The following is a 22644-nucleotide window of genomic DNA, read 5'->3' as shown; positions in this document are numbered from 1 at the left end:
AAAAGTTTTTTCACAAAAAATGTTTATAGAAAATACCTGTTTTTTAAACTTTTCCCATGAATTGTTAACATCAGTAATTGTCAATTATCCTTGTATTGAATTAATAAACAACTGTACAGTAGAAGCATGTCCGAAATAATTAGAAGTTTTCCCTGTTAGGCCATTTCTTGTGTCCAAAACACGGAAAAAAATGCATGTGAAAACCATGGGAAAAAACTCACATGATCCATATATATATATAACAGAATTTATATAACATAGAATTAGTTTCATTCCACTAGGTTAACCAGTCAAGCAAAGCCATGGAAATACATCAATGTTTGCAAAGTAGGAACTATAGGAAGGAAGCCTACATGCATACTATATTGTTCATAACATATATTTGAGCCTAACTACATGTATACATATTTTTGGCACTAGACACACATAACTTAAAACAACAATTCCATGCTGTTGAGACAAGCTCCAATCCATCTCCCATAAAACTCACCACATAGGCCTCTTCATCCACACATATTAGGGGCTGATAAGTACCTGAAAAAAATATTATAAACTGTATTAGCCAATAATGAGCATTTCTTACCAACTAGGACACTACAACAAATCAATCAAAGGCTAATACCCATAGAGAATCTATGACATTATCATGGCTTTATAAATCTGCCCCAAATCCAACTGGTGATTTCATACACCTTACTCAAGTTTGTCATAACATCCCACCTGTTTAAGACCCCCCAGGATACATTTAATTATAAAAGCCGATAGGTTTGTTGTGAGCATTGCGATGTGTTTTCCAAAGATGCTTAGGAGCCATTGAACAAGATTAATGGAAATCATGAAATCACTCTAGTTATATGCATTGTACCGATCGGCCAGATACGTTATTACCATTTCACGATGGTTGTCTTTTGTCCAATCTAACACAATGTCGGCCTGCAAATTCAACATATTGTCCATATTACTTGTCATTAAATGAAACGAGAACTTCATAAACTTCATCATAAATGCAAATGTAATAAACCCCTACTTTAACACGATCAATGAGCTTTTGTTTCTCCTCCTCAGTTATGACACTCCAGCTTGCATGCCTCATTTTGGTATACACTTTAACAATCCACGTCACTCGACCAGTAAAAATGGAGGCATTCTTGCATGATAGACCTTTATGCCCATCCTTGATAGCCAAAGGAATCTTACCCAGCTTCTGGAGGTGTTCAAATTGTGTGCTTCTCGCTGGCCCTTGGCCCCGTTTCTTAATGGATGGAACTATATAACAAAAAACAAGGCAAACCATTATAATTGCTCACAATAACAGGAGTATATGTTTCAAGCATAATCATATTTTCATGGAGAAAATTAATGTATAACATTTATTTTAATAGCTGTCAATATTTGCCTCTCCAGCATGTTCTACATCCATGGACTCTTGTAGGCCCACGTCTTCTACTGCTTGAGTCAAATCATTTGAAAGTGGGTCCTCCTCGTCTCGTAAATTCTTTCTCGGGGGCCCTTGTGCATCTAAGCCTTTACATGCAAATGATGGTGCTCTAGTGTCCACCTCATCCCTTCCTTCCTCCCTTTACAGATTGCCACATCCTTGTCTTTACTAGAATTACTTCTACTTTTGAACATGCATCCCACAAAATAAGAAAAAAAAAAAAGATTTATCTAACATCTAAATTTACATGAGTGCTATCTGACAATGCCTACTACCAATTCTCCACCAACAATTTCTTCTATATATACCTAGATGTTTTCTTCTTTCATTGTTATACAAACTTAATAAAACATGCAAACTCAAGTTACCATAACTCCATCATGACCAAAATAGAGTCACTATGACACATTTCACAAAAATACCAAATCAGATTTGAGTATGTGTAAAACCAATCAAAAATAGATGTTGAAAAGTTAGAGAAAAGTTACCTAAACAAACCTTTAATGGGAGATAAATACTTGGTCATGTTTGTGTGCTGCATGAGAGCTCAAAGTGGGGTAATACCAGTGACAAAATTTGGTTTTGTCACTCATCACAAGACTTATCACATGGCAAGTACAAAATAGCTTTAAAATAGAGTTGACATCTCATCACATTACATAATCGGAAAACCATGTGAAGGCTTAACCCTCATTGGATAAAAAATTTCTATTCCCTAGGTTACCCAGACTTACCAAGAATTTAGGACCATTTTATACTAATTCTTTGGGTATAAAATAACTCCCAAACTTATAAAATCTAGGAAATCCACACAAGAATAGCATCACTAAAACCATACAGAAATTCAACTAGCATGTGAGACAAATGTTTTTTTTTATAAAGCCATAGATATGAATTAAAAATATGTCATCTAGGAGGGTTGCGTGAGGGGCCTCCTATGTACAGAAATGAGGGAATCATGACATCAAGATGATGATAACACAGGTCATGCACTCCAATGACGAGTGTTAAGTGTGTGTACATGCAAAAAGTGTACAACAAAAGTCACAGCAGATAATTAAAAGTTAATCAACTAAGTACTAGAATTTTAAATACATATTTTCCAAAATAAAAATGCCTTCAAAAGTTATACAGTAATCCGATAAAAATATAATACAACCCAAAATACATAGCGAAAGTGGGAAACAAATCCCAAAACACGAAAAGCGACCTCAGGTAACTCCTCGTGTAGAGCCAATCTCTCAAGCTCAACGACCTTATCTGTATCAAAATTTACAATTCTATAAAACGAAACTATAAGGTAGGAATAGCATGTGAAATTGTGAATTTTAGTAAGTAACCAACCAAACAACCCACGAGATAAAAATACATTAATGTAACCAACATATATACGTGCACATGCTGAAATATGCATGAGACCCAAAATCATTGTTTCCCCAAATGAATATTTTTTCAACACACGCCAAAATTCTCATTTGGCCCAAAACCATTCCATTGAAATAAACCCCCATTTTTCTAGAAAATGGCCTGAGTATAAAACCACAATTTTCCTAGAAAATTGTCCACATATCTATTTATTAAGAACCTGCCATTTTCCCAAAAAATGACCCATTAGCCAAAATCTCATATGCACTATGATCTCCCCTAGGAACCATCCGCACACCCTAACTCTCTTCGTCACACCATGGGTAACGACCATGCGTGTAACTTCGTAATGAGCGATACTTAGCTTTGCACCCAGCATGTTCGTGATCAAGCATCCTCTAACCCCCGCCACTAGAGAGGCCACGAAGTCGGCATGAGAGCATTACCATCTGGTTCGATCTCGTTGTCGCCCAACTACAACCCAAGGGACGTCACTTAGTATATTACACTCTCGAATGACCAGAGGAGCTCCACCGAGATAATGTCTCGTATCGGCTTGGGGTTGTGATACGCACACCCCCATAAATCCTTTCTCAATATGAAAACCTATTTTTCATTTATAACACATAAAAATGCATGAACATAATGATGAATTTCATGAGACCAAACACAACATACAAACACACAACATAAACCAATTCCACAAATAGTCTCATCCTCCTATCCGACCCAACCTCCATACTCCTCAATCGGACACAATGCCTAGCATAACTAACTAGACTATAGATAATTTGTTAGTGTAAAAATATATTTAAATCTCAATAATTTCTTTAAAAAATTACTTACAGTGATGAAATAAAATTTTAGAGGATTAAAGATGGTGCTAACGGTGTCGGTGCAATACAGAACAATATTTTCGAATCAAGGCCGTCGGCCTCAAAAATGGCAAATTTCGAATGGGAACAAAAGAGGGCTTGGGCTGGCCATGGACGAGCTAAGGGAGGTTGGAAAAGCTAAAGGTGGTGGTTGGTGGCCATGGGTGGTGGCGTGAGCTTCGGTTGAAGGCCAAAAGAGACAAATCAGAGTGGGAGATAGGGAGGCTTCGAGGGGGACGGATCAAGGCTGAGGATGGGTGAGTTAGGTAGCTGGTGGTGAGGTGAAGAGATGGGGGTGAACGGAGGAGCCACGAAGGCACTTGAACTTAAGGAAACCGCGGCATTAAAGCAGGGCATGGGGAAGAATGGCAGCGCGGTTGGGGCTGGAAATGGAGGGGGTTGGTCGCCGACATGAGGGGAAGAGGATGGGCTGGGAAGTGAGGAAGAACAGCGGCGCACGGCTGGGCTGGGGGAGGAAGAGGAAGAGACTAAAGCACGAGGGAGAGAAGGGGAGGATGGGTAGCGTGCGGGAAGGGAGCAGGGGAGGAAAAAGAAAGAAGAAAAAGAGAAAAGGAAAAAAAGAAAAAGGGGAAAAATAAAAATGAAGGAAAAGAAATGAGGTCCAGTCTTTTCAACTTAGTGTCTCAAAACTGATTCAACGAAAAAGATTTCAAAACGGCTATTTAAATAAAATAATTTAAACGTAATGACTAAGTAAAATAAAATAATAAAACCCAACAATAAACTAATTTAAAATAAAGAGCATTTTAAATAATGAACAATAATTAATAACAATAAAATACATCGAATTAAATTTTACAATTAGAAATCGTAAATTAATATTACGTAAATCATCTAAAATTTATAACAAGGAATCCCATAATCTTAATAAATAAAATAATTATTTAATTAACATACACGTAAATACGGAATATGACACAATCTATTTTCGATATGCATCCAAACCTTATCCATCTAATTAGGTCAATGAGATTGGGTGTGCAATGATTCGCCAATTTTAAAAAAATAATATTAGTCTCCTAGTTGAAATCAAGTTTTGACTTAGAAAATCGCTTCTCTAATATAAACCGATTATTACTAATATCATCTTATAGTTTTTCTTATAAGGGGATAATCGTACTTTTTTCATCATTTTGAATTATTGATGGAAATCCAAACACTCAAAAACTTTATTTCGTTTTTTAGTATTTTTGTCTAAAACATGATCATGTTTTGAACTTTGGATATATATTTGTTGAATTCACATACTGTGATTTAAGTAGTGTTCTCTAATATTTGTAGGATGTCTTTTGATGATAACAAAGCAAACCAACTGTTTCTTGCTTGTGTCAAAGTCATTGTATGTATTTTAATTTTCAGGCTGAATTAGAACTTCTTTGAGATGTTGGTTATAGCCACCTTTATCAGATTTGTATTCCATTTTTTCCCTAGTCTATTTTATTAAAAAAAATATCAATGTAATAAAATTATTCTTTAGAAAACAACACATATATGATATAAGGAAACCTTTACTGCCCCTGCATGTTCCAGTAGGATACCATAGATTGATTCTGGTGGGCATAAGTGGGGGATTTGAAAGTACAACGGTAAACTTTTTAATTTTCTTCATGTTGACAAGGACTTTGGCTTAGTATGTAGAATTACTCTTGGTTAAGAGAGATTTTGAGCCTCGTTCTTTGACTTTATTTATTTTTTAAGTTGCATTGTTTACTGGAATTTGATAAATTAGTTATGCAAATTTAAAAAAAAAAAAAATTGAAATATGTTTTGCATTGAGGTTTGTGGGTACGGAGAGGTGAAAAGTTCATTGAACATAATTTGTTTTAGGGTAGATTTACTTTTTGTTTTGGATTAAAACTGCTAATGTTAGTCCCTATACAGGTTGTCTTTAGACTAGTTAAAACAGTGTTAGGTGATAATAAAGCCACCGATATAGAAATGAATAAGGTATTTGGATTTGAAAGGAAGGTCTGAAATGGGATAATTGTTCTACTTCGATTATGGTTTTGAAAGACGGGAGAATTAAGTAGGAAAATTACATTGAGTAATTCTGCTGATCTGCAATAGATTAATGGAAATAAAATTTTCAAGGACATCTGTTGACTCCTTAGTTGAGCACCAAATGTTTAACTTCTTTCAGTGTAATTGTTGCAAGACAATTCTATATGATGGTCTTCACATCCTACCCAAGAGCACCATATGAAATCATAAGAAACTGATATACAAGTGAAGCTCCTCTTGCATTAATTATGTATGAGTAAGATTTTAACTACAAGCATATAGAGTCAATGACCACAACCATGACCAATCAAAACTTCATCTAAGTTAATGGAACTTGCCTCATATCCACACAAGCTGCAAATGACTCCAATAAATTAACTCCTCATGGAACAACAGAATTTTCATCTGCATAACCAATAAGGATGTTTTGGTCAAAGTAAATCTAGTCAAGTACAACAATACTTTTTTTTTATAGGTAGTCAGTCAAGTACAACAATACTGGAATGGAACGAGCCTAAACGATTTGTATGCTACAATCAATAGCACGTAGTTTAGTAATTAGGCTCTTCTTCGTATATCTCTTATGTACTCGGGCTTTGCCGATTTACGTGGATCAATAAAATTTCTTTTACCTATCAAAAAAAAAAGTACAACAATACTAACACCAACATAGTAATATTAACGACAATGATGGTGATGATGATGCTTATGATGTTTAAGATTATACATCAAACTTCATCTCTAATTGGATCAAGGGGAGGGCAGTCACAATATACACACACACTTCACTACTAGTAGTGTAGGCATCAAGTCTCATCACTCCTATAATATATATTATTTATGAAATGAAATGAAATTGCATCTATAATGTATATTATTTATACTTATAAACAATAAAGTGTATAATACACACACATACGCATGTATACACGCATAGTCATCACTGTATGTATTACCTCACTGTTTTCGCCACTGCAAATATGAATAACCCACGTAAAGTTTAGTCAGTTATTAGGTAGTTGAGAGTTTATTAAGGTAACTCTATGTTTGTTCACTAAGAAAATGAGATCAACTTAATTTTACTTCCATTATTACACATTTTGGAAGCACATAACAGCACATAAAAACAGCATTTTACAGAGTCTTTGATTCAGTTTCACATGCCGATTTTCTACTCTAGGCAAAAGTTAACACAAAATATATTAAAACATAATGATTTCATGAAATCAGACTAGTTCTCAACGGCCAAACAGAGCATACTAACAGGGGAAAATAATACAATACATTTCTTTTATGAGAAAAATATATATATACATAACACAATTACCATTTTCAAAGTTCAAAAAAGAATTTTGACATATAAACAGGCCATAATAGATTAGCCACGCATACACAATCATAATCTAAACTTGAGTTTACTTTCATTGGACTTCAATACTCAATTAGATGTTCGCCTATGTTAAATCAAGTATGGTGTTGTTGTTTAAAGAACACAGAATACATGTAAGCCGAAGATAACTCGATTGAAGTGAAGGTAAATGGAAATGATTGTATTGGAAGAATGAAGTAGGTGCCTCATGTTTTGGATTTAGAACTTAAGACCATTTTCCACACATATAAGCAAGCATAAGGGCATGATGTGAGTTCATAAATCACCATCTGAGCATACATGGAAGAGAAAATTTAACAATACACAAGAATGAACTAACAATATTAATATGTGCACCCACCCACACAACTGCTTTGAAGAATACATGGTAATGCTTTTTCTAGTCCAAGATAACTGATTATTTAAATGAGGACACCTATACTAAGGAAATTGCATTGAGTGAATGTTAAATCTATCCTCCAATTAATCTATATACATACACCTTACTTTACGGAAATTTCTTACCTGTCATTCGTATGATAGCAGAAGCAAGATTGTCTCATTTCCTTTCTTTCTTTCCAGTGAAACGTATATTCATGAATGAAATATGGATTTAAATCATCTACAGATCCCGAACGGTCTAAAGGAACAAAGCCATGAAAGGACTCTACATTAGCACCATCATCTGGACATACTAAATGCACCCCGCATTCTTTCACTTCTATTATTTCAACAAAATCTCCCCTAGAAATCTCAAATGAAATCTTAATGAGCCTCCTCCGTATATCCAAAAACGGAAAAAACTGAAAAATTGCTGGTATATACGTCCATAATCCAATTGGCTTAGAGTATAAACAGCGAGGATTACTCATTGATGAATAGCATTGAAAACATTCAAACCAAGATTCTTCTTGTCGCTTAAAGAGTAATTTAAGACCCACCGTTGAAATTGAAGTAGCTTCATCATGGGGAAAGAATTTATCATAATCACAAACAGCAAAGAAAGCACACCCCATCTCCGGATTCGCAATACCATCCAAATCTATCGTTGTAGAGGAGCCACTACTTTTATACCGGACCCACTCCGGGATATTGAATCCCAACAACCACCCACCTTTAGTTATTTTTCTGTAATTTGATATATCTTCTGAACTTTTCCCAAGGGCTTCGTCAGTCAGGATGTATGAAGTGAGATGTTGACCCCATTGGCATAGCTTTATCTTGTCCTCTCTCACTTGGCCAATATTGAGATCTGCCCGTATCATTTCCTCTTTCTTTCTAATTTTAGAAATATATCGACGGTGGAAATCTGAATTTGAATCTGAAACTGAAGATCCCGAACGGCCAAAAGGAGCAATGCTATTAAAGAACTCTGAATTAGCACCATCATCTGGACATACTAAATGCACCCCACATTCTTTCACTTCTACTAATCCATGAATTACTCTGCTATACATCTCAAATGAGATGATCCAATTGAGCCTCCTCCTCCGTATATCTAAAAACCGCAAAAACTGCAAAGCTGCCGGTATATACAGCCAGAATCCAATTGGCTTAATTAAACAATCGTCCCAGATAGGAGTCATTACATAGTAGTCAAAAGAATATCTCTCCCAAAATTCTCCTTCACCCGTCTCAAACCATAAATCAAGCGTCACTTGTGAAAAATTATCAATCTGTTCCTTGAATAACGAAGAAATTGAAGTATCTTCATCAAGGGGAATGAATTGATCAGAATCACAAACAACAAAGAAAGCGAACCCCATCTTCGGATTCGTAATACCATCCAAATTTATCATTACACGGGAGCTATTACTTTTAAACCGGACCCACTCCGGGATATTGAATCCCAACGACCACCCACTTATCATCATCTGTAAAAACAACACCCAAAAAGAGATGTTAATTGCAACAAAAATTAAGCAATTGCAAGGCAATGATTAGTTTCTCTATTTATGAAATGAAACCCTTTTTTATTAAAGCATTTCTCTCACATGTTTTGTTTGTTTCTAAAGAAGAGAATGAGAGATCAGACACAATGACTTACTGCATCACCATATAATTTCCCAACAAATCCACCTGCCATGTCTAAAATTTTTTCTCCTTTGCTGTCAAAATCAATGCACACTACTTCTACCGAAGATTCTCCTTCCATCTGATATTCTATAAGTGATCCGATATCATAGGTGGGATCTCTCATCAACTTGTGTCCTTCAAGATTAAAGAAACGGATACTCTTGGGGAGTAGATTGACGGATGGTATTTGTGTTATTGCAGTTTTGCATGCCCAAACACTTGTTAGGCATTCCAACTTACTAAGGTCTGGCAGCTTCTCAAGGCTTGAACATTTGTTAAGTCCCAATTTTTTTAATCGTTTAAGCACTTTGATGGAATGATGGACCTCACACAAGCTTCTACAACCTTCCAGATTTATCATCTCAAGATTTGGGGCTTCTGTCAAATCTGGTGTTTCAATCAAGTTCTCAGAATAACTCAGATCTAATTCCTTCAAATTCTCTAAAACCTGTAATAAACAAGCATGGTTAATTGGATCAAAATATGAATATATTAACTTATTTGGAAAAGGAATGGGTATTATTAAGAAGAATACATATTTATACAAGTGAAAAACTTACAATCGACCCCTTCCATAGTTGTTTGATGCGGCTGTCACACATCCTTAGTACAGTAAGATTTTTTGGTTGGAAACTACTAGGCCAAGATTTCAAATGACATCCAGACCACTCTAGGAATTGCAACTCATTGGTTGGCATGTATTTTAAAGGTTTTCCAAGCCATTTTATAGTTCGAGAATGATGGAATATAAAAAATCTCAATTTTCTCATTTTTGACAATGCTTCAGCGTTGAGTCTCTGTTTCATTTCAGGACAAAAATCCACGACTATGCTTTTAATTGCATCAGTTCCCTAGTAAACAAGAACAAGAAGTTAGCAAGAATTAGGATGAAAATATACCTTTTTATATTAATATCTACACTAATCAACTTACAGTATCATTCTTCAGTACTTGATAGAGATCCTCCAAACGAAACAGTCTACTACGTAGTCCTGGTTCTTGAGGGCATTCACGGCGAACTATTTCCTGGCCCATTTCTTTTAGCAAATCATGCATGGACAACCATCCATATTCTGATTTGCTTATGAGGGACTTCTCAACGAGAACATCAATGTCGATGCGATAATGACCAAAACTTTCTAACATCTCATAAAATTTGTAATTCACCCTATGCTGTCCTTGGAACAAACACACCATGTCCAAAAATAACTCTTTTTGCAATTCCTGCAGCCCATCAAAACTTATTCGAAGTACATCCATAATTTTTGGATCAGGAATTGCTTTTAGCTTATCTTTCTCACTTTTCCATGCATCTAGTTTTCTCTCATGTAACAAGGAACCCAAAACTTTAAGAGCTAAAGGAAGGCCTTGAGCATAATTTACAAAATCCATAGATAGTTCCTTGTAATCCTCCATTGGATGGGTTTTCTTGAAGGCTGAGAAACTAAAGAGTTGCAAAGCTTTTGCTGTTTCAAGCTGCTCAACCTTATAGATATGATTCACTTCATGTGTTCTCAATGGATGAATATCTCTACATGTTATGATCACCCTACTCCCTGGACCAAACCATTTCCGATCCCCTGCTAATGCCATTAGTTGCTCGTCACTATCCACATCATCAAGGACAATAAAAACCTTTTTATTCTGCATTATCTTCTTTATCATCCTAATTCCCTGGTGATGATCCCATACATGTATTTCTTCTTGCATGATCGTAGAAAGAAGTTCTTTTTGTAAAGAAGCTATATCACGAGCAGTAGTAGATTTTTCTCTAACACAAGAAATAAAGCTGCTTCCTTCAAATCGACAATTAGAAGAAACTCTATCATAAATTATTTCGGCCAGCGTTGTCTTACCAATGCCACCCATCCCATGAATTCCTACAAAGCGAACATCATCCGATTCCATATCCAATAACTCCATCATTTTGCCTGCCTGGGAGTCTATTGCAAATAGTTTTTCATAATCATGACGCGAGAAACTAGAATTCAACTCACGAGATAAATGTGTACTGATTTTTTGTATAATTGTTGATTCGTACCTATAAATTGATAGAACAATTAATATTGACAAGACCTGAATCGATACAAACCAGGAAAAAAAAAGGCTAGCTTTAGCTGATAATTAGCATTGTTTATTAGACAAAGCGAAACACTTTAATCCATACTTCAATATTTTGTCTCTTGCAACACTTGAGCTGTCAGACCAGATCACAATGTAAACATTTTAAAAATTATAAATGTTGTAATTTAAGTAGATATATAGATGTTAATTGCTTGCTAGCTATCAATGGAAGAAGATCAAAAGAGGGCTAAATGTAACCTGTCGTGTATGTGCCATCCGGCGATACTACCGGCTTTTCTCAAAGCATTTTTCCACATATCCGTATCTTTCCTGTCTATCTGGGGATCTTTTTCATATGCAGTGAATGCTTTTGCAAAAGACCCACTCTGATTTCTCACATCAGAGGGATCCACATGATAGAAAATAGGAATAACTTTGAGCTTTTTCTTTTCCTCACATTCAACTATCTCAGCAAGTTCCATGAGACACCATTTGGAAAAAGCGTATTTTGCCGAAAAAATGACGATCGCGTATTGTGATTCTTGAATTGCTTTCAGAAGCGCTTGAGAAATGTATTCTCCTCGCTTGAGTGCATCATCATCCCTAAAGACGAGAATGCCTTTCCGTTTTAAATCAGCATGTAGATGATCCGTAAAACCCTTGCGAGTGTCTTTGCCATAGAAACTAAGGAAAACTTCATATTTCCATCGAGACGGATATGAATCATCTCTTTTTCTTTTCTTACTAACTTCAGAAGTAGATGAAGAGGGTCTTTGACTGGCCATGAATGCAATTCGAGAGATTTAGAAGCTTAAATGTGGAAAGGAATATTGGTAATTTGCGGGCTTAGACAATGAGAATAACACTGAAGATATGATCATGAGGTAATCTGTATGTATATTGATGGGGGTGGTGGGAGCAGCTCACAGGCGATGGCAGGGAGGAGAGGAAAATAAATGAAAATGAAAAACAGAGAAGAGAGAGGATAAAAAATGAAAATGAAAGAATGAGAGAAGGATAGGTCGTGCGGCCCAGGGAAGGGGGAGGGGAAAAGAAGATAGGAACTAGGGTTGTCTTTCAATATGGTGGGGTTTAGCCCTCTGGGCCCAGCCTTCATGTTGCCGAAGACTTCTCTTTTGATCTTATAAATAAATAAACTTAAAAAATATGTATGAATTTATTAATTTTACTATAGTTTTTTCTTTTCCTTTTTAAATAAATACCAAATGTTCATAAAAATCTGATAAAATAAAATCTTAACAAAATAAATCTTAATATTGTACAATATTTTATTTACTTATGTTTTAAGTTATTTATATATTCTTTTTTCCTTTTGATTTAATGATTTCTTTAAATATATAATTTCGAAATGTAAATATTTTTTTATTGTTGGATAAAATTAATCCTTTAATAATAATTAATTGAAACGTTATATTTTTAAAATTGAAATGTTATATTCTTATTCTATAACTACGTAATGTACAACATACATAACCGATTTTAACTATTAAAAGTAATAATAATAGGAGAGGTAGTATAATTAAAAATTTTCAGAATGAGTTTTTTTACATTGATAAAATTTTACCTATATTTAACTAAGATACTTTAGACTATATATTTCTTTTACTATCAATTTATTTTCCATCACATTGATATTTATTTTTCAGACATTCATTTTTTTGTTATACTTAATAATTATTTTAGGTAAATGCTATATAATAATTATATTTTCATAGGAGCATATGAAAATGTAAATGTTAATTATAATATATTTGTATTTTTCAATGTGCATGGCAACACGTGCACCTCTTACTAGTAATATTAAATATAGCCAAACAATCAAAATAAAAATTAGATATGAAAGTGTCATAATCAAATTAAAGTTACTTACTCTTTATAAACATTTGACTCAATAATTTTTTTGTAAACTTAAAGACATTGTTATACTAAATATTATTCTTTCGTCACCTTCTTATATATAAAGTAACAAAATATATTACTTAGACAAAATATCTAAAATAGTACATATAACGCATAAAATATATATAATAAAAAAATATATGTAATAATATATGTAAGAGTGTGTTTGTGTATATATATATATATATTACGAGTTTTGAGATGAGTCCAAAACGATTCGAGTCGAGTTTATATGAATATTGTTCACGAGTTTAAACCTAGTCGAATCGAGATTATACGAGTTTAGAAAATTTAATATTCGAATTAATATTAGTGATCACGAACAATACATTTATCAAATGAACCAAATCCGAATCGAATTCATATAAGTCGAGCTCAAACTGCTTACGAATATTTCTATTCATTTGTAGTTCTAATAATAGACGCTAGCCATGGAGTACTGGTAGTACTGGTCGACCTGAGATGGAAAGTTCCAGGTAGACAATAGTAGTAGTACTAGTAGATAGCATCAACTTTCAGTTTATTAGGGCCCTGTTTAGGGGAACCCGAACCCATCACCGGCCCTTATAATTTGAAATCGAATTTGGACAATGTTAAACGTTGTAACAGTGGGGTATAATAAATGTGGAGGGGGGGGGGGGGGAATCTTTTGATTTGATTAAAAAAATCCCCTTTTTTTCAAATCCAACTCGAGTATATATGGATTATGTTAGTGGTACGAGGACTATAACTATTAGGTTTGGCCATTAAAAATTTTTATTTTGAATTTAAAATTCTCATCATTTTAATTTTTTAAATTTTCATATAAAATATAATAAATAATTTAATTTTTTCTTAATTTTTTTAAATTTTAAAATAATAATATAATATTTTAATATTTTATCTTAAAATTCAAAATTCTTATATCAAAATTACTTACCAAACCAGACCTACAGTAGAAGAATTAATTCCTTTGAATGATACGGCCAGAAGACTTTATCAACTCTCCTTAGTCGTCCTTACAGTTCATTAATTAAAACGCGTACATACAGAGGGCGGGCCTACGAAAGCATACGAAGGTTCTGCGCAACTTTTCTCATCTTGTGTTTAGTAGGATAATGATAAAAATATAAATTAATTTGATAAAGTTGTTGACTGACTTAACTATCTTTCTTAGAGGTTGATCGAAAAAATTCATTTGATTATATAGTTATTGTAAATTATTAGCTACTTGATTTATTTTTTATTTTTTATTTATTTTGTTTCTAATTTTTCTAACCAACAAATATTTAGTGTTGCAGAGAATAAAAAAGATGAAGTACTCAAATTTTAGATAGAGAAATACTTTAGCACAAATAAATTACATAAAAATAATTTCATAAATTGATATGATTTCATATGGTTCATCAGAATGTAAAATTATTTTTATTATAAAATAGATTAAACAGATCAGATAAAATTATATTAGTTTATAAAATTATTTTTATATAATCTATTTATAATTATAATAGTCATCTCTTTTAGATATACACAAATTTAATTAAGAATACAAAAAGCTTTGCCTCAATAAAGCAAGAGATTATTATGCCCTTCTATCATTGCTTGCTTAAAATTAGCGATAGGAATTGAAACGTCATGCATCGACATAGCACGCGGTGTACTCAAAAGTCGACGTTGATCAGCTTTCTCCTTTCGCAGTCATCAACATTAATAATCCTCCAAACCTGCCCTTAGTCATGATCTAGAGGAAGTTCAAAATAAAACGCGTGGAATAATTAATTCCTTTGAATTACACGGCCAGAAGACTTTGTCAACTCTCCTTAATTGTCCTTACAATTCATTAATTAAAACGCATACGTACAGAGGGCGGGCCTACGAAGGCATACGAAGGTTATGCGCAATTTCTATTATCTTGTACTTAGCGATAGGAATTGAAACATCATGCATCGACATAGGTTGCGGTCTACTCAAAAGTCGGTGTTGGTCAGCTTTCTCCTAATTTCGTAGTCATCAACATTAATAATGCATTCAAAAAGAAATAAATTTAAAACGCGTGGGGCAATGAATTTGCAAACCAAGATTCTAGGTAGCTTCGCTTCTCCTTCTCAAGGAGGGTATATGATGATAGTTTTATTTCTCGATTATTACTATTTTACTATTCTACAGTATATTCAAAATTTTTATTTTTTCTATTATTTTCTATTAAGTATTTTTTTAACATCATTACTCATTAAGAAAAAATTAAAAAAATATATTTTTTCATTAATAATTACTTTTTTGACCATTAAATAAATAAAATCAAAAAATTAAATTAAAAAATATATAAAAAGTACCAGTACCGGTCAACCTGAGTGGAAAGTTCAAAGGAGATGCATACTGCAGCATCAACAATCGGGTATGGAATGATTACTTACAACTTACAAGCGCATATGTACGTAATTTCCAGGGTGGCTTCCAGCCACTTCAGAACATTTTAATTAAAACACAAATAATCATGTACACCGAGCGTGTTGGAGAATCAAATGACTTAACTCTGACTTAACTCATTTAAATAGTGAGATGAGATAATTTTATATGAGTTAAATAAAAAATTATTCTTTATAATTATTATTATTTTAATATCGATTTAAAAATATTAAATTATTTATGATATTTTATATGGAAGTTTAGACAAATTATCCAACCGAGCCTTTAAAGTTAACACAAAGTCATTTGAGTTTTTGTTTTCTAAGTATTTTTTAATATTCTTAAATAATTATTATCATACACGTTTATGTATCTTACAGAATATTAATATATGAGTGTTACTATACTTTAATTTGTTCACTCTAGTGTAAATTGTACTTTTTTTTTTTCTTTTTTTTTTCAAATATTTTTTAAACATTTTTTTTTTAAAAATACCAATATATTCATAGTACTCACTTAAAAAAAAATCAATATATGATGGTTAAAATGAAGGGACAAATTGAGAATTGTTGTAAAATAACATTGTTGTAAAATAAATTGTATGACCACCTTGAGCTAGCCGTCAAATGCATAGTACATAGTACTAGCATAGTGAGTTGGCCGACATATGTACAGTGCATAGTACCAGCATAGTACTAGCATAGTGAGCTAGCATAGTCCCCTTTGTACGCCTATATATATCGTTGAATCTTTTAAGGAATTCATAAGTTTGATAACAGATCAATAAGAGAATCTCCTCTCTCGCTCTCTCTCAATCTTGAAACTCTCTTTTTCATTAAATTCATAACACGTTATCAGCACGAGACTCTCCGTTCTCTCTCTCTTGCTCCCTCTTCTCTCTCTCGCCGACTCTGAAATCCACGCTGCCAAAGCTTTCGGTTCTTCTGGTTTGCTACCAAGAGCTCTAGGACGTTCAAGAAGGATCTCCTCGGTCGAACCTATAGTGAGGCGGCTACCAACGTTCTCGTGCACAGCATCGCCGAACGATTACGGAGGGAGAGAATCGCCGAGATTTTATACTCTTATGTTTTCGATTTTTGCTTATTATCACATGATCTGTAAAGCGATAATATTATCACTAACTTCATTCAATTTTCTGTCTTTTAATTACAAGCGAAACGATCCAACAAGCTGAACGATCCAACGATCCAACAGCCGAGAGAGACGCAGGTTTCCGTGTGAGCTTCATGCAAGATCTGCGCGGCAACCGAACAGAGTATCAGGATGGATCTAATGGGTCATGACCTGGAAGACTTCCCTTATGAGGAAAGAGTTGTAGAGCTCCTCCAACGATGGAGGCAAGAAGCACAGAAGGGTGTACAAGCACGCTGAGGAAAAGCTAATTTTTTTTTATCTCTAATTTTTTTTCTTTTAATCTGCAGAAGATATGAGGAAGAAAAAATCTACACAACCTCCCAACACCCCAACATCCCACCCTTTTTCAATTTTTTAATATTTTTTTAATATTTTTTTTTGAATTTATTCTTTTTAAATTAATTTAATTATTTTATTTATTATTTATATATTAAATATTTAATAAAAAATAAAATAATAAAAATTAAAAAAAGGATGGGGTGTTGGGGTGTTGGGTGGTTGTGTAGCAAAACCCTATGAGGAACTCGAAACAGGGACTTGCACAAGAACGATCTTCGATTGGCAGAGCAGCTGCGAAAGCCGATCGTGAAAGAGCAAGAGATCGATCACCTGATGAGAACAAGAATCTGCAGTTTAATCTCAAACTCTGCTTCTCTGACAAACTTCTATATCTGGACGGGGTCCTTTCGTTCGAGCTAGACAGAAAAACTCTGCTGCTCTACCCACTGGATCCTTCCTTATCAGTTTACCACGAAAATTCATATATTAATTAACTTCGGTTTAAAGATTTTACGTACGGTAAAGAAAGATCATGATTATCTATGATGTATTTTTTTTCAAATCTGACAATAGACCTGCAGGCATTGTACAACTTGCAAGGGTGGGACCCTTACTATTTCGGCTTTATGCAACAAAGTCAGCAAAGAGGGCGTTTGTGGATTTTAAATTATCAATTGAGCTATGCCATGCTAATGAACAAGGTTCTGTTGATTTTAAAATGCAAATGGCTAGCTTTCTGATAAGCACAGATCATAAAGCATGAAATTACCAGTTCCAGTACGCATCATTGATATTTGTTTCGTCCATTCGAGATCCAGAGGCTTGTCAATCATGGCTGTGAATGGTAGGTGAGTGGGAACTGTGAAAGGATGTGAAAGAAAATGGAAGAAAAGTCCGCTTTAATATCACGAAAGTTATGATGATATTGAAGATAGTAGTCTTCTATTTTAAGTAAATTTTTTTAATATATTATTTGAAATCTCTAAGATACAAATTTTATTTGTTCTTTTATACTTGTTATAAATTATTGATGATATGATTTATCTGAGAATGGAAATGGAGCATCCCTGAAGGATCGCCCTAAATCAATAATTTTATTGAGTATTTCATATGAGTAATACTTGTACCAAAAGCTCATTATGATTTATGTACCTGAAATTGCATAATTGAAATTGTGGAAAGAATATATATTTGAATGAACGTTTCGAATGTGCTCCTGAAGTAGCAATATCGAGTATGCTCCTGAAGTAGCAATATGAAATGCAAACGTTCACAATATATTTTAAATTTGTATCAGGTCTTTCAGTGACTGAGCAAAATAATGAGCTTTTGATAAGAATCATTAGTCACGTCTTACTAGATCTACATCATTCCCTGAAGTGAATGATAATGAATTTATATCATTCTATTCCCTGAAGTGAAAAGAATGATGCGTTTCATTCAAAGAAACTAAGAGATTGGACGTGATAATGAATATCTTTTTGGGCCAGAAGCTCGTATTGGAAAAGCTGTAAGCTTTCTCTTTGAGATGATATTATACAAATTATTGAATCAAATATTATGATGCATCAAAAGGTGATATGATTCAAACTATTTGTATCTTTTAATGGTTATCTTAATCATCCAAAATCAATTACGATAAGTCGAATGATTTTCATATGGACGTCCATAAAAGAACCAGAAGATTCTTTTACTATAAAGTTTTACCACCAGAAGTGGAAAGAAAAATTTGCTTGAAGCAAATAAGATGAAATTATTCGACGTTATTTTGATTATCATATGTGAACCAGAAGTTCAGATGATAATTAAATTTTGGATGCGATAAGATAAAAAGTTCTCATATTCTAGCTGCTAAAATCTCAGCGATGATTGAAGTCCCTGTAGGACAATTAAGAAATTCAACAGTCTAAAGACATGTTTAAAGGCATGTGAGACGTATTGATACAAAAGATAGAGCATCTCAAAAGAGAAAAGCACAAATAATTTGGTGCTCCTGAAGAGGCCATACCCACAAAACAAGCAATAAAGTCCATCCAAATTTTCTGTATAAAATTCTCCTATATAAACTCTTGAAGAGTATAAATCTCCTAAAGAGTGCCTCCTGAAGAGGTTTTTCATGAAAATGTCTTCCCTTGAAGAGGGACAGGTACCTGAAAATAACGAGATCTCGATACATTTCATGAATAATGGAGAAATTATGGATAGAAATAAAATCGTTGTCGACAACGTATTTCCATATGAGATGACAATTGACATTACCAGAAGTAATGATGAAAGTGAATCAAGAATCGTCGAAGAATACGACGTAAAATATTGGCCAAATTTGAAAGAAACAATTCTTGCAGAATTGATTCACTAGTAAAATATGATGCATCGGGACTTATAGTCCAAACACCTAAAGAGATGATGCTTGTTGAATGTCAGTGGGTATTTATAGAAAAGAAATAAAAGTGTGATATATAAATCACGAGTCAGTTTCTCAATTCCTGCAGAATTGATATCACTAAGTAAAATGTGATAAATATGGATTTAAAGTCCAAACACCTAAAGATGTGATTTTTGTTAAATATCAGTGGATATTTATATACATGATATAAAAAGCCTGAAACTTTTAAATGAAAATGTGATATAGAAATCACAAGTTAGTTTCTTGAAGAAACAATATTGATATGCTTTTAAAGTGGTTGAAATCATATTGAGATTTTTATTAGCTTGAAAGTTACCGAGAGTTTGGATATGCATGATTAACTGCATATTTATATGGATCATTGGATCATGATATATATATGAAAATCCCTGAAGGATAGAAAATGTCTGAAGCTTCTAATATGAATACATTTGGAAATATGTATTCTATCAAGTTTCAAAGATCCTTATATGATCTAAAACAATTCAAACGCAAATGGAAACAAGCTATTATTGCAGTTTATATATATGATTTAAATGTCATTGAGGCTCCAGAAGAGCTCATGAAAACTGCACATATTTGAAATATAAATCTGAAACCCTTGCGACTTCAAGGGGAACAAGTTATTATTGCAGTTTATATATATGATTTAAATGTCATTGAGGCTCCAGAAGAGCTCATGAAAACTGCACATATTTGAAATATAAATCTGAAACCCTTACGGCTTCAAGGGGAAGATGGATGATATTATTAGTTCTGAAATACCATCTTTTGAATACAATTAGTATTTCAGATTCATATTATGGGTTTAATATGAAGTGTGCATTATTAAAGAAGAAATAAAAATGCGTACACAGAAATCTACCAGAAGATAGAAACACAAATATGAATATTTGTGAAATATTATTTTATTATCTTGAAGTAAGAATTACAGAAATTTGAGGCACTTTGCCTCATTCTTCAAACGCTCTTGTTCTTCAAGAATCTGCATGGCATCCCTATCTAAAGGGGTGGGCAATCGAAAAGAAGATTTAAGCAAAGATTTTAAATTCCTATTCTCTTGCTTTATTGATTCTATCTTCATGTTGGACTCCAGCAGAAGTCGCTGAAGTATAGCAATATTCTCGTGGAGATTGTCAACTCCACAAGTTCTGAATTGCAGTCGCTGAGAAAATGCGACAATGGATGATGAGTATCGGGTACCGAGACTCACAAGCTCATAGATAGCTTCATTATCTGACCTATGAGTCAGATCATTATATTGCATGATAGCACCTGTGGTAGAAGCAGGTACAGCTGATGAACGAGGTGCAGAGTACCCATATGCTGGCCACGAGAAGATCACTGAGCCATTGTAGGATAAGAATGCAGAAGGAGATTGCAGAGTAAAAATGCAGTATGATTACAGAAAATTGAAGAAGATGGGATGCGAATGAAGATGAGTTGAATATCTCTTTTATAGAGAAAATTATGATACAACATCTCTCGTGAAGCAAGAGAAAAGAGACGAAATATAACTTCATAACTCTGCGGCACCTGACAGCTGCGGCGCCTGACAGCACGCCTGACACCTACAGAGGAGTTGAAAATTCGCGGTGCTTGTCTGATCTTAAAAGGCTGGCCACCATTTTTATTAAAAAATGAGGTTAGCAGTTTAATGTTGATGAATTCTCCACTAACTGTGTTATTTACAAGAACTCCAGAAGAGCACAACTCCAAAAGAGTAGTGATGAGCAGAAAGATCCAGTTGTGATTATTTTATCAACATGGTTCAAGTCCACAATTAGTTGGATATGCAGATGCATGTTATCTTTCAGATCCACACAGAGGCAAGTCGAGAATGCATTTGGCTAAGATCAATGATCCAACATATTCAAGAAAAGTGTGGTCTTCCAGTGATTAATGATAGTCCAACAACTACAACTGCAACATTTAAGAAAATTGTGCAGAACATTGGAATGCGGAGATTTGAAGACCTTTTATCATGCACTTTTCAGGGGGAGTAATGTCTTGAAGACTTATGCTGATTGTACTCTTTTTCCTTCGCTAAGGTTTTATCTCACTGGGTTTTCCTTTGCAAGGTTTTAATGAGGCAATCTTAAAGCATTTTACGGTACACATGAATATTGTACTCTTTTTCCTTCGCCATTGGTTTTTTTCCCACATGGTTTTTCCTTGGCAAGGTTTTAACGAGGCATATTCATTATATGTGGTCATCCAAAGGGGGAGTGTTGTAAAATAACATTGTTGTAAAATAAATTGTATGACCACCTTGAGCTAGCCGTCAAATGCATAATGCATAGTGCTAGCATAGTGAGTTAGCCGACATATGCACAATGCATAGTGCTAGCATAATACTAGCATAGTGAGCTAGCATAGTCCCCTTTGTACGCCTATATATATCGTTGAATCCTTTAAGGAATTCATAAGTTTGATAACAGATCAATAAGAGAATCTCCTCTCTCGCTCTCTCTCAATCTTGAAACTCTCTTTTTCATTGAATTCATAACAAGAATGCATATAATATTATTCTTAATATATATACAGTGTGTCCGTCTTCCAAGAAAATCATATAGGCATAATCACGTCATTTCATCCGCACATTCTAATTGATAATGAAAGAATTTATCATCAAACAACAATAAAAGAAAATATCTTCCAAACGGTGCCGTTCCATTAGCTCTTCCTCTCTCACGACATATCTTGATGTCCCTTACTTATTGAAAGCTTTAGATATTCCCGGATCCCCCTCCACGTGTATTCTGAACCCATAACCAAAATTGCTGATTCCATCCAATTTCACACGGGAAGTCAAAACGTAATCTGGGCTCTAGAGTCCACCAAAGTTAAACCCGCGATGAATCGAGCTCCACACGAGCCTTGAGGCTCTGCAGTGTGCACACCAGGAGAGGAAATATTGGTGGTTCTCGTTCACCCATGCTCAATCTTGGGTGGCTGTCAGGGCCTCTTGAAAAAAGTATCAGCTGGGCTGGGAGAGAAAGGTTACAAGGCCGTGACCTTTGACATGAGAGCCGCTGGGAGGTTAAAGTGGGAGGCCTTCTCTCACTGGGCTATCCAAAATCGAGATTGTTGTTCATGTCTTCAAGTGGGTCTGTGAGAATCTGTCTGTCGACAGGATTTAACGAGTGGGCTCTTCTGCAGGTATGATTTTTTTTTTTTTTTAAACAACATCACATTTCATTAAAATCAAGTCCTTACAATAGATTGTTTATCAAGCCAAACAGCTTGAGAAGCAAAAGAAGGACAATCAGCCCATAAAACCAAATCT

General features: G+C 34.1%; 1 protein-coding gene across 6 annotated transcripts; it reads right to left on the bottom strand.

Annotated features, from left to right (window-relative positions):
• Positions 1 to 208: 208 nt before the first annotated feature.
• LOC122294919 (disease resistance protein RPV1-like) lies at positions 209 to 12306 on the bottom strand. Of its 6 annotated transcripts, XR_006237795.1 has the most exons (8): positions 11468 to 12305; positions 10079 to 11186; positions 9706 to 9996; positions 9117 to 9593; positions 8011 to 8943; positions 1028 to 1266; positions 889 to 933; positions 209 to 534 (listed from the first exon to the last, which is right to left on the bottom strand). XR_006237795.1 is itself a non-coding variant. In XM_043103912.1 (7 exons), exons 1-6 carry the CDS (start codon positions 11992 to 11994, stop codon positions 6040 to 6042), a joined length of 3402 nt encoding a protein of 1133 aa, XP_042959846.1. In that variant the 5' UTR covers positions 11995 to 12305; the 3' UTR covers positions 1133 to 1266; position 6039. The 6 variants fall into 6 exon arrangements, 4 of the variants coding, with proteins under 4 accessions (XP_042959844.1, XP_042959846.1, XP_042959845.1 ...); XM_043103912.1 differs by lacking the exons at positions 209 to 534; positions 889 to 933 and adding an exon at positions 6039 to 6105 and having other exon boundaries at positions 1133 to 1266; XR_006237794.1 differs by lacking the exons at positions 209 to 534; positions 889 to 933 and adding an exon at positions 6039 to 6105 and having other exon boundaries at positions 1191 to 1266; positions 7595 to 8943.
• Positions 12307 to 22644: the final 10338 nt, after the last annotated feature.

This window comes from Carya illinoinensis, chromosome 14, assembly GCF_018687715.1.
Source record: "Carya illinoinensis cultivar Pawnee chromosome 14, C.illinoinensisPawnee_v1, whole genome shotgun sequence".
Lineage (NCBI taxonomy): Eukaryota > Viridiplantae > Streptophyta > Magnoliopsida > Fagales > Juglandaceae > Carya > Carya illinoinensis.
This window is presented reverse-complemented; position numbering and strand designations above follow the sequence as displayed.